The 13,139-nt window shown below is 38.3% G+C and overlaps 1 protein-coding gene across 6 annotated transcripts in view; it reads left to right on the top strand.

Annotated features, from left to right (window-relative positions):
- DENND1A (DENN domain containing 1A) overlaps positions 1-13,139 on the top strand; it is a 405,631-nt gene that overhangs the window by 20,902 nt on the left and 371,590 nt on the right. For 4 of the 6 annotated variants that reach the window (XM_081150732.1, XM_081150734.1, XM_081150736.1 and 1 more), the window contains exon 2: positions 6,320-6,390. In XM_081150732.1, coding sequence (XP_081006858.1) covers positions 6,320-6,390 — 71 coding nt within the window. Of the gene's footprint in view, positions 1-4,199; positions 4,351-6,319; positions 6,391-13,139 lie in introns of those variants that run through there. The other 2 variants (XM_081150738.1, XM_081150733.1) reach the window with 1 other exon arrangement.

The raw sequence follows: 13,139 nt of genomic DNA on the forward strand, positions 1-13,139 counted from the left end.
TGTGAAGAGTATTACATTTTTCTCCTAGTCTCATAATATGTTGTTATTGAAGAAAGGTAGATCCTAATTGAAAGCTGGTGATCCAGCAGAGTGATCAATAGCATGATGCTCTAAAAAAAACCCCAAACACCCCCCCAAACCATTAATCTTTCCTGTTGCCTGAATATTGTCAAAGCCTGTGTCCATTCCTTGACTTGAAGCTGAGTGTACTTAATCATTCTGAGAACATGGCCCTGAGCACTGAGCATGGCCCTTCCCGTGAGTCACTGAGAACTGTGTTCAGAAGAGAGGTACTGTGTTGAATAAAAATGCTCTCTTGGCTTACTTTCAGGCTTCTTTCTCCCAGAAGTAAGAACTGCGCAGACCTCCCTTCTTTCAAATGCATTTTAGCTGTTTGTGTGTCATTTTCCCATATTTAAGGGCTGAGGCTGATGTCAGCAGGAGTGACTTATTCATGCTTTTTTTTAAAAAAAATATATATATCTTTATTGATTTCAGAGAGAGGAAAGGAGAGGGAGGGAGAGAGAGAGAGAAACATCAATGATGAGAGAGTCATTGATCGGCTGCCTCCTGCAGGCCCCCGACTGGGGATTGAGCCTGCAACCTGGGCATATGCCCTGACCGGGAATCTAACCCTGATCGCCTGGATCCTAGGTCGACGCTCAGCCGCTGAGCCACGCCTGGCCAGGCCATACCTTTGATTCCAAAGGAAAACATCTTTAAAAAGTAACCATGGTGTGTATTCAGCAAATTATCTCTTGTCAGAGAGAGAGAAACAGTTATGGGAGCTGAAAACTACATGTCACATGTTGGAGGACAACTCATTCATCAAACATTTATTGTGCCAGGTGTGGAACTGTGGTTATAAGACAGTGGTTCCCTCAGGGAGCTGCCAGTTGAGTGGGAAGACAGATATTTAGTCAGAGGTACACTGGTGGTTCTCCACCTTGGCTGCACATTGGAATAAGTTGGGGAGCTATAAAAAACACCGATGCCTGGAGATTCTGATTTAATTGTTCTGGGGTATGGCCTGGGCATCAGGACTTTTAAAAGCTCCCCAGGTAATTGTGATTGCGTCAGGGTTGACTTGGTGAGAGCTGCTAGAGTGCAGAAGCACAGGGTGGCCTGGGAGGGTAAAGGAGGGGCACTTAACCCAGTCTGGGCTGTGAGTGAGGGGGATTGAGAAGACTTTCCAGAGAGGAGGAGACGCCTGAGCTGAGGCTTGATGGATGAATTTGTCAAATTCAAAAGACTAGAAAGATTGTTTCTTGCAGAAGAGCGGCTGAAAAACGTAGAATAGTGAAGTGATTAGTGTTTTTGAATGGTCCATGCTAATTTTACCACTCTCTCGCTTTGATTTTGGCCAGTTTATCCTCTGAGTTTGTGTCCTTATTCCTGAACTGGGGCTAATATCTATACGATTGTTGAAGATTAACTGAAATAATGCGTTTAAAGTGCTTAGGATCATGCCTGGCATGTAGGAAACAGTAGGTAGTGGTAGTAGTATGGTGATGTTATTATTGGAGAATCAGCATGGTCTTTTCAGAGGCCTACAACCCATTCTGGCTGGATCTTAGGGTGCAGAACTGCAGGAGGTGAGTGTGGGTGGCAAACAAAAGATGCAGATGGGCAGGGTTCCAGATCATGGCAGTATAGGAATAAGGCAATTAATAGTGCAATATCATGGCAGAACCAGGGCATTTCCATGGTAATACCTTAAGATATAGCATGAAGCATTCTGGGTTCTGGGAAAACTTGGGTCTGTATTGGAAAATTGGCTCTGAATATTGTATTCTCAGCATCATTATATGTACTGAATTAGCAGTGAGTGTTAATAGGACAGAAAAAGGATTTTCAGTTCTTTTAGTCAAGCAGTTAAAAAATATTGAGTATCTTGATGAGTCATGGAAGATGATTCTCAGGGTTGTCCCAGAGATTCTCTGGAAATTGTTATATCTTAATTATTTACAGGCTTAATGAAAATATTAAGAGTTACTTGGCCATTTGTGTTTAGAGGACACACTTTTAAATTTATTTTTTGATTTGCAGAGGAACAGAAAATGCTTCCATCTGCATTGGCTTCACTGGCCCTTAAAATAGCTTATGTATATTTGTTGCTATGTTATATAACTTGTCACAACTTTAGTCACCACTTCTCCCATAAGGCAACATGTAAGTGATCATGGATGAACATGACTATAACTTATAGTTTAACTTGTTCTTAGTGTTTTGCTCAGCTTTTCGCTTTTCGTTTTCGCTTCTGAAAGAGGCTGTCATAATTTTTGGCTCCATTAGTAGAACTCTGGCAGCTGTTTGAACTGAGTAAGGAACTTAATGTAGTCTTGTTATTACTCATTGGAGTGAGGCAGTAACTGGATAGCAGCAGAGGAGTGAGCTTCATTGCTTCTACAATGCCTTTTTCTTTGAAATCTATTGTACTGCAAAAGCATTGTTGAGGCGATTGATTATTGAGGTATACCTTGTGTTTATTTTATGTTGTATGTACTGAGTTTCTTGGAAGAAGACTTCCATTTAACTAGACCAGTGGTTCTGAAAGTGTGATCACTAGTCCAGCAGCATAAGTATTACCTGGGCACTTGTTAGACATGCTAATTCTCAGGTCCTACCCCAGGAATTCTGGAGGTGGGGCTGGAAATAGTCTTTTAACATGTTAAAACTTGAGAATCACAGACGTGTGTGATCACTCCAGTCACTTACTGAGATCTTTGAGGCTGCAGGAAGGCTAGTTTGTGCTGTCTTTATCCCTCCTCAGTGCTCATTGGATTCTGGCTGGGTGCCATGCACTGTTGAGAGAAACACTAGTGGGCATCATAGACAAAGTCCCGGCTCCTGCAGTTTACATTTAGAGGAGGGCGACTGACAGTAAACAAGATTGTGATAGGTGTGATATGGAGAACTAAAAAAGGGGAAAGATTTTTGCCATCTGAAGAGAAACCAGGGTATTGAGAATTAAAATTAGGTGGTAGAGAGTGTTCAGGAAGGCATTTCTGAGGAGGTCAAGTATAAGTGAAGTTTTGAACGACAGCTACATGAAGGGCCACCTATATGAAGATCAATGTGAAGGGCTGTAATATAGGCATGAGTTTCATGTGTCTAAGGAGCAGAGAGAAGGCCAGTGTGGCTGGAATGCAGTGAGCAAGGGGAGAGGGGTATGAAATGAAGTTGGAGAGACAGGCAAGGTCCACATCATGTAGGACCCTGTGAGGACTTTTTTCCTCCTCACTTTCTTTTAAATTACATATAACAAGATTTTTCATCATAACCACTTTTAAGAGTACATTTGAGTGGTATTAAATACATTCATATTGTTGTATAACCATCACCACTGTCTATTTCCAGAACTAAGACTTTGAGTGGTATGGGAAGCTTTTGGGAGGTTTGGCGCAGAGGACTGACATAACTTGACCTTTAGAATAAAACGATTATTGGCCACTGAGTTGAAATCTGACTATAGGAGGGCAAGGGAGGAAGCAAGGAGACCCAGTCAGGAGAGTACTGCAGTAATAGAGGTGAGGAGATGGTGATCTTTCAAAGATGGTAGCTTTGGGATGCTGAGAAGCATTGAGATTCTGGATATATTTTGAGGATCAAGTCAACAGAATTTGCTGATTGGTCAATTGTGGCTTAGGAACAATTGTGGCGTGTAAAACAGAGAGGATTCAAGGACCTGAGGTGTCAAGTTTTTTGGTCTGAATAACTGGTGGATTTCAAGAGATGCAGGTTTGAGGAAGAAAAGCAGCATTTGTTAAGTTAGAAATGCTTCATAGGTTTCCAGGTGGTGATGTGAGAATCTGGAGTCCAGGAAAAAGACGGGGGACATGACCTTGGTGCTTGTCAGCATTTACATAATTAAAGCCCTGAGACTGAGTGAGGCCATCTAAGTACTAAGTGTAGATAGGGAGAGGTCCAGGACTAAGTTCCAGGGTAGGAGAGCTTACTTGAGAAGGAATTATGGCAAAGGAGCAGCCAGGAAGGTAGGAAGAGTGCTACTAGAGAGTCATATCCTGGAAGGCAAGTGACTAGAGTGTTTCAAGAAGGGTAAGTCAATTAACTGTGTCAAATGCTGCTGAGAGGTTGAGTCATACAAGCACTGAGAATTGACCATTTTAGCACATCTTAGCAGCGTGGAGGTCATTGGTGATGGTGACAAGTTGTTTCAGTGGTGTGGTGGGCTCAGAAGCCTGGATAAAGTATGTTAAAGAGGGAGAGGAGGAGGAACAGAGGCCAGCAGTGTAGACAGTGTTCACTTAGAGAGATAGCAGGTCTGCGCGGTCACCTTACCTTAGTGGCACAAGTCAATGTGTTGGAGCTCCAGTGTTTAAAAATTTGGTATGTAACACCTTTCCATGCTCATGTTTGTCATTGCAATTTTTTAAATGGGGAAAAAGGAAAATGGAAATTAGGGTAAAAAACTGAAAATTCTGAAGAACCTGTATGGAGTCCTAGGGTCCTGTAGAACAAACACATTTTGAAAACCATTATCTTAACCTAGAGGAATGAAATTGTGATATGAGATTTAGCCTATTGCAGAATAGACTTAAGATTTATTTAGGTTTTAGAAGGAGTCTTCCTGGTGTTCTTCAGATGACCCTTAGAACATTCCTTTCTTTCATCAGACACTGTTCTTTGAGGTCATGTAAATGAAAAGGATGTTTTCATATGGTATTTTCCACAAATGTTTGGTGGCCAGAGGATACTGACTTTGTAGGTCTTTTTGTACCCTCTGGCAGGGAAAATAGAGCACATTTTTTTGAAGGCTCTTAAAACTTCAGTTCACTTTGTTTCATTCAGTTTTTTAAGTAAGATACTCTGATTTAGTGTCTAATTTTTAAATTATATGTGAAAAAGTATATTTAGTGCCTTGAATTTTAGAGCAGCCGACTCTTCAGCTGCAGGTACTTATTTAAAGCAAAAACCCAAGTTTCTATTCAATAATCCTTCACAAGAGAAATAACTAGATTCCTGATTGACAAAACACACATTTTTCTTTCTACTGCTAAGGAACTAGAGGGAGTATTACCATATTTTATTGAACCTAAGATGCTATTATTTATAAGATATACTGTTATATGTATTATCAAGAAAGAAAAAAATGCTGTCATGTAGAATTGTAAGATGCAATAGATTGTAAGAAATGCAAAATTGTGGGGGAAAAAGTTCATTTTAGAATCAATGAAACAGAATTTGAGTGCCAGGAGGTATGAATTCTGGTTCTGGCAGCATTTCTAAGTAGCTGTGGGACCACGGACAAGTCACTTAGGAACTCTGCCTCAGGTTCCTCACCTGTATAGTGATGATAATGCCTGATGCACCTACCTCCTGGGATTGTAAGAATGAAATGAGATAAATGAGATAGTTATTTTGAAAACGAATCTACTGGGTAAATTCAAAGTATTTATTTGATTGAAATTAAACCTTAGATCTGATTAGGAAGTTCAGAAAGTTTCTTCTCTGAGCTTTGTTGTCAGGTTTAAAATATAATTCAGTTATAGACATTTGAAAGTATAACATTTTCTTCTGCTGAATGATTTTCATTCAATCTGGAAATAATTTCTTTTTATTGTAGTTTTAGAATCAAAGAAAAAGAGAAAATGCAAAGAAATATAACCCCAATGTTCTCATCACTCGGAATTAACTGTTAACATTCTGTTAGTGCTGTGATCTTTTAAAAATGTATTATGAAATATTTATGACATAAAAAGGTAAAAGGATATAATAGTGAACATTCATATACTTGCAATTGCCAATACAGGTGAAGCCCCCTGTGTGGGAACAGTCTTATATTTAGATTAGATCCTGTCTCATAACAGCTCAGTGAGACAGGATACTGTTTCTCTTGTTTCAGTCTTAAAACCTGTGAATAAGCAAGTTAACTTCATCGTATGAGTGCTTTTCCTGGAATATGAGGGAGAAGGCTACTTTGTGCTGGTGTTGCCTTGCTTTGAGTTTCCTCAGAATTCTACCTGTGACTTTGGAGATCCAGCGGTGTAAATTGGAGATGTAACATTTGTAAAATTGTAATAATGGCTTGCCAATTATTGGCCAGACATTGTACCCAGACAATGTGTGTGTGTGTGTGTGTGTGTGTTAAGTTTCACAATAATTTTTCTGGATAAGTATCTTCATTTTATAGATTAGGAGGCGTGGCTCAGAGTTGAGTAACTTGTCCAAAGTTCCACAGCCATTAAGTTGTGGAGCTAATGATTTTAATCAAGGTATGCTTTATACCACAGCCCACTTGTTCTGTAACCATGCTACCTCAGTCCTTGTCAGTAATCATGATCTGTTTCTTTTATAGGCAAAACCCAGAGACCACGTTTGAAGTGTATGTTGAAGTGGCCTATCCCAGGACAGGTGGCACTCTTTCAGGTATTTGCATGTTCAATTATGATATGCCATCTTTGTTTATTGTATAAGATAGCCATGCACATGGGGTAATATGTGAATGTTCTGAACTGTTATTTATCTTTAGGCATGTTTAAGTGCCTTTCCCTTTTATTTGTGCCTACCTCATCATAAGCACAGTGGACAATTTAAATTAAGAGTTACTGCCATAACAGGCTTAAAGTATGGCTTTATTGTAATAATTGGGTTTTGGTTTGTGCCTTTCACAGATGCCTGGAAGTCAACTATTTAGTAGGAAATATTGTCACCTTGCTAATGAGGAAGGCTTAAAATTAGGTTATAAAATAAGAAGGGATTATTTATATACATTTATGAAACATGTGAAGGGATATAATATAATAATAAGGGAAATCTTCGTAACTAAACTGGAAGATGTTTGAAATGGGTTTAATTTAGTAAATTTTATGTTTGCTAGTAGAAGAAAGTTGGAAATTATTTGAAGGAAGCACCTCCTCTGGCTTTAGCTTTTGGACTAATTGGGCATGTATTCCTGGATGACAGAGTCTTAGATACGGTTAGAAGATCATGTGCAGACTGAGTATATCACTTCTTGACCTGAAACCCTTCTTGGTTAGTGAGAAAAAAATAACCTTATGACCCAGTGTTCTTTTTCTTGGTGCCTGAGAGAGTGATGCATTTGCCAAAGGTGTGTTAGGGAGCAACTCTTGGTCCATACACACTAACAGTTGCATATATTATTTGGTGTTTAGGGACAATGCATTTATTTGGATTAGAAACTTAGAATAATCAGGATTTCAATGGTATTTATACCCTTAATTGGCTACACAACCTTGGGCATATTTTCTATTTCATTATTTTATTAGATTGTAATGCTCATAAAAATAGCTCCTTTTATTGAGTTTGTCTTGTCCTACATGTTTGACATATATAGTTAGTCTTTACAGTACAGCCCTTATAGATAGCTGGGTGGCATCTCCATTATACCTATGAGAAAACAATCTCACAGAGGTTAAATAACTTGCTAAGGTCATATAGCAACTGTCTGGTTCATGTCCTTTTCACTTTGCTGCGTTGCCTTCTTGAGGACAATGACATGGTATATACACCTTTTTAAATCATTTGCAGGGCTTTGTACATCACCACCAATGTTTGTTAAAATGAATGAATTTCTCCTAATAGCAAGAGTGAGATAACTGTGTGTGCTCCACTTTCTGGATTATCTAACGAAGGCTGTGATACATGTTACAACTGTATGGTTGTTCCAGAAGTAGAATGTTAATAGCCTTGGTAAATTATGCCTCTTACTGTGCAAACCATTGGATTGGGAAGGGTTACTCGGTGTGTATGTACTTCTGTTGGCTGAAGCAGCACTTCTATTGACTGACATTACAGAGTATAACCATTTGATGATGGCTGTGATTTGAGAGATACATTTAAGGATAAACATTTTTCTTATTTCTATATTTGCTAATGTTTCCCCTTTCAATGATGTAGGACTTCCCTCCCCCCTAAAGTTAAAGTGACATTTTTGGGGGAATATGAACAAAATTGGAAAAGTGCAAATAAGATGGAAGAATGAACAAAATGAAGTCTTTATCTTATCCTCATACCCCAGTGATTTGATTCCTCTTCCCTTTCTGCAGATAACTCCTTTCTTGTTTAACTCTTTAGTGTGTGTGTATATATATATATACATATATATATATATATATATGTGTATATATATATATATGTATTTTAAATATATCTTTATTGATTTCAGAGAGAGGAAGGGAGAGAGAGAGAGAGAGAGAGAGAGAGAAACATCAATGATGAGTCATTGATTGGCCGCCCCCTGCACACCCCCTGCTGGGGTCGAGCCCGAAACCTGGACATGTGCCCTGACTGGGAATCGAACCCTGATTGTCCGGATCATAGGCTGATGCTCAACCGCTGAGCCACGCCCAGCCGGGCTCTTTAGTATATTTTTAAAACCTTTTTATTTTGAAAATATTTAAAAGATCAACATTCCAAGGATAGTCAAATGCATATACCCTTTCCTTAGATTCATCTTTTGTTACATTTTGGCTATATTTGCTTCACTCTAGATGCATATACATATTATTTTTGCTGACCCACTTGAGAATAAGTTGCAGACATTGTGACCTTTCACCCCTAAATTCTTCAGAATGTATCTCCTAAGAATAAGGACATTTTCCTACATAACTAATTTAACATTGATATAACGTCACTTGTTCATATTTAAATTTAATCAATTGTCCCAATAGGGTCGTTTATAGCATTTCCCCTTTGATCCAGAATCTAATTCAGGATCATGCACTCTATTTAGTTTCATATCTATTTAGTTTCTTTCAGTATGGAATAGTTTTGTGGCTTTTCTTTACCTTTTATGACATACTTTTGAAGAAATTAGCTTGTTTTTTAGAGGGTCCATGTATTGGATCTGATTATATCCTGATGATTAGATTTAGGTTATGGATTTTTGGCAAGAGTATATCTAGAACATGATTTTGTGTATCATATCAGCAGGCACGTGATGTTGGTCCCATTATTTTTGGAAAAGTACATAAAACTTTTATGTACAGTTTCACAAATAATTATAAAGTGAGTACCCATGTTACTGCTGTCCAGGTTAAGAAATATAATGTTGCTTAGTTCTAAGGAAATTCTCTCCCTGGTAGGAGGGATCCCTTCCCTGGCCCGATGCTTTAGAGGGACCTGCTTTGGCCCACTTCCATGGGGCAAGGAGTCTTTTTTTTTTTTTTTAAATATATCTTTATTGATTTCAGAGAGAGGAAAGGAGAGGGAAAGCTAGAAACATCAATGATGAGAGAGTAATTGATCGGCTGCCTTGAGCCCGCAACCCAGAATCGAACCCCAATCGCCTGGATCCTAGGTCGACGCTCAACCACTGAGCCACGCCCGGCCGGGCTGGGATGAGGAGTCTTTGGGGCCTATGGGACATGCCCACTTGGAGCCTGAACCCTTACATCCTAGACCATGCAATGAGTACATAGGATCTCAGAATTTTGTGCCCAAATGCCCAGAGCTTATTTCCAGAGCCTGCAAGAGTCTTTTCCTGGGGTTCACCTTTCTGAGGATAGACTGAGCTGTTGGTGTATACACCCCTAGGCCCAAGGGATGGCCTAAGGGTGGCTGTTTGTGGGCAGTAGTATGGGATGGAGCTTGGACTTGTGAATGGGGGGACTGCATGCTGTGTGTGAGGTCCTTGGGATAGAGAAAGGAGCTATGAGCAGTGGCCCAGTGGCCAGTTTTCCCTGCACCATCAGGTTTTCACATGGAACTCTAAGGAATCCAAAAATTCTCAGTATGAATTCGGTCTTCTGGGCAGATAAAGGCATGTTTGTCATGATAGGAGGGTAGAACATATTTTATTTCATAGTTTGTAAGCTTCCTTATTGGTATATGGGCCTCTATTTGTACTCTTATCTGTAAATATTAGAGACAGGTTTGGCCAGCACCCCAGAGGTCCCTCTTATTCTTTCTCTAGAGGTAACTACTATCCTGATTCTTAGGATAATTGTTTCTTTGTTTTTCTTTATAGTTTTATTACATAGTATACCTCCTTGAAAAGTATAATTTAGTAAAGCATGTTTCTGAATTTTATAGAAACAGAAACATTTTATGTATAGTTTTGCTGCTTTTTATTCAAGACGATGTTCGTAAGGATCCTCCATGTTGTGTGTGGCTATAGTCATTCATTTTCATTGCTGTGTAATACACTCTAGGATTATATCACAATCCATTTATCCATTCTGTTAAAAACTTTTGAAGTTGATCACAATTTTTGGTTATTGCAAGCAGTGCTGCTGTGATCCTTATATGTGAATCCTGGTGCTCATAAACATATTCCCATAGGATAGATTCCATACTTGATGACTGCGTCATGCTAACCTGTTTTTCAGAATTGATTGTGTTCATCTACACTTCCTTCAGCATTTGGTAGTCCAGTGCTGTACTACTTCATCAGTCCTTGGTACAATTAGACTTTTTTTGCCAACTTGATGGTTGTATAGTAGCATATCCTTGTTTTTATTTGCATTTTCCTGATGACTGATGAGATTGAGCGCCTTTCATATGCTTATTCAGTTTCTCTTTTAAAATGCCTATTCAGATCTCTTGCTCATTTTTTAAATCGAGTTTTTTACCTTTTCCTTATTGATTCATAAGAAATTATTTATATATTATGAATATTAATTATCTGCTTGTATGCGTTACAGATATCTTCTCCACTCTGATTTGTCTTTCACTCTGTGGTTTGTCTTTCACTCTCTTTATGGTACCTTTGACCAAAACTTAGTGACTTTAATATAGTAAAATTTATCAGTAATTTTCTACCCTACAGATATATTTTCTTCTAAGAATTCTGTAGTTTTGCCATTCTCATTTAGATCTTTAATCTGCCAAGGACTTCAGTTTTCTATTAGGTGATTAATATCCAGGAAAGTTAAGCTCTAAATTTGATTCCTTACTCATGATTTTTTAAAATTGGGAAACTAAGTAAAGCTGAATTACTAAGATATGCTACTCCTCTAATTAAAACATATTTTTATAAAATTATCACACACTTCTAAATCATACCTAAAAAATTACCTCACAATGAAAGGGACAAAGGACACATGTGAGAAAGGCCAATGAGAAATGCTGGAATTTAAAGACAGGCCCCCTGTCCCCATCAATAACTTTTAATGTTTGTGCTATTGAAGGCGTGTATTGTAAACTCTCATGTGCTCTGTGCTCTAAAGAGCATTCCATGAAATCCATGGGAGAGTCATGTGATCTGTCACTTCTGCTTAGACATTGCACTAAGACCCGTGATACTGAACTGGATACCTTCCAAACACTGTGAAAGTAAAATTTGGGTACACAAATTGAACTCATGGTGCTGCTTATTTTCTTAGGGAATTTGTAAGATTTCTTAGTTGCTATTACTAGTGAATAAGCTGTCACTTAACATTTAATTGTAGGTAATATTTTGTCTACTTCTACAACCTTATTATTTTTAATAAAACATCGTATTTGCCTTTCCTGCTATTTTTTAATGCAATTAAAAAAAATTTTTATGATTGCAAAGAAATCTGCCTTAAAATTAGTCTTTGTTTCTTGGACTTGCATCTCTGATCTCTGAGCAAACTTAGGTATAAACCTTTTGCTATACAGTACTAGTGTCTGGGCATAATCTTCTCTTTGAAGTTTGTTTGCATCCCCCAGAGGGATTAATTCCCTGCTGTGAGAAGGTGGGTTAGAAAGCACTGAAACTACTTTACGGGTCTTTAATTGGGGGATTTAGTATACATTTTTTCTATAAAACTTCTGTGGGAGTTTCATTCTTACAATTTTTCTTATACTATGGTATGTTATGTTATCATTGTAAATTTAAAAAAATACTAAAAAATTTCTCAAGCTATTTGAGTACATATTGGCAGATTATCTTGGTGTGTTGTTTTTCTATTACCTTTAAATTTTTATTTTTTTAAATTTTTATTTTTTTAAAAATATATCTTTATTGATTTCAGAGAGAGGAAAGGAGAGGGAGAGAGAGAGAGAGAAACGTCAATGATGAGAGAGTCATTGATCGGCTGCCTCCAGCATGCCCCCGACTGGGGATCGAGCCCGCAACCCGGGCATGTGCCCTGACCGGGAATCGAACCCTGATCGCCTGGATCCTAGGTCGATGCTCAACCTCTGAGCCACGCCCAGCAGGGCTACCTTTAAATTTTTAGTAGCTTGTTTTCTGATTAGATCTTGAGTATGTATAAAATTTAAAAATTTTTGAAAAATTAAGAGAAAATCATCACACAGAAATTACTACTATTAGTGTTTGCTGTATTTATTTCCTTGTAGTCTTTTTTGTGTAAGTGTGTGTAGCTAAAATATATAAACTTTCTCCCTGAAATCCTGCTGTGTGTGTTTTTCTTGCTCCCTCCCCAGATTATTGTTTTTCCTAAAATTATTAGCATAGCTTTGTAAAAGTCATTTCAGTTGCTATAAATATTACATCATGTTTATGAGCTATATTTACTTACAATTCGATCTTTAGATTGTTTCCACAGTTTTCCTGTTGTAGATAAGCCAGTGAACATCTTTGTGTATGATGCTTGCTATTTAGGTATATGATTTTAATGCTTTAAAAAGAAGTTGGATGATTTTGAGTAGATCATTGATCTACTTCGTTCTTAATCTTTTTATGCTTTCCTTTTTCTTTTCCTTTTTTTCTTTCTTTTTTTTGGCCACATCCCATTTTGTATACACTAATTTGTGTATTTTTGTTCAAGAACCCACCTTTACATAGGAATTCCAGAAAAGCAATGTAGCCATCTCAAGTTGTGAAAGCTCCCAAAGCTGAGTTTAGTCTGCCTGAAGGTCTCGGAAGAGGGTGCTCTTGTAAGAGGGATGAGCCTGCTGAGTCCCATGATCAGATGGCACTGGCCATGCTGAAACTCTGAATGCATTTCAGACACAAGTGTCTCATTACAGCTGGCATCTCTGAGCCTGCTGTGGGCACTGTTCTTGGCCAGCCGCTTAGCACTGGGAGAGTGGCAGCATCAGGTTCTCAAAACTGTTTGGCAAAGCAGCTTCCTCCTATGTTAACTCCCATCCCAGTGTTTTGAATGCACTAGTCCAATAGCCACTTTATAAAAAGTGCATAGTCAGGTTGAGAAAGTGTTGTGAGAACTCTGTGAGAGGACTGCTGTAGACATAGTGCTGTGGTTTGCTGAGATTTTCAGCTA

Source organism: Miniopterus schreibersii (assembly GCF_964146895.1).
Source record: "Miniopterus schreibersii genome assembly, chromosome: 11".
Taxonomy (NCBI): Eukaryota; Metazoa; Chordata; class Mammalia; order Chiroptera; family Miniopteridae; genus Miniopterus; species Miniopterus schreibersii.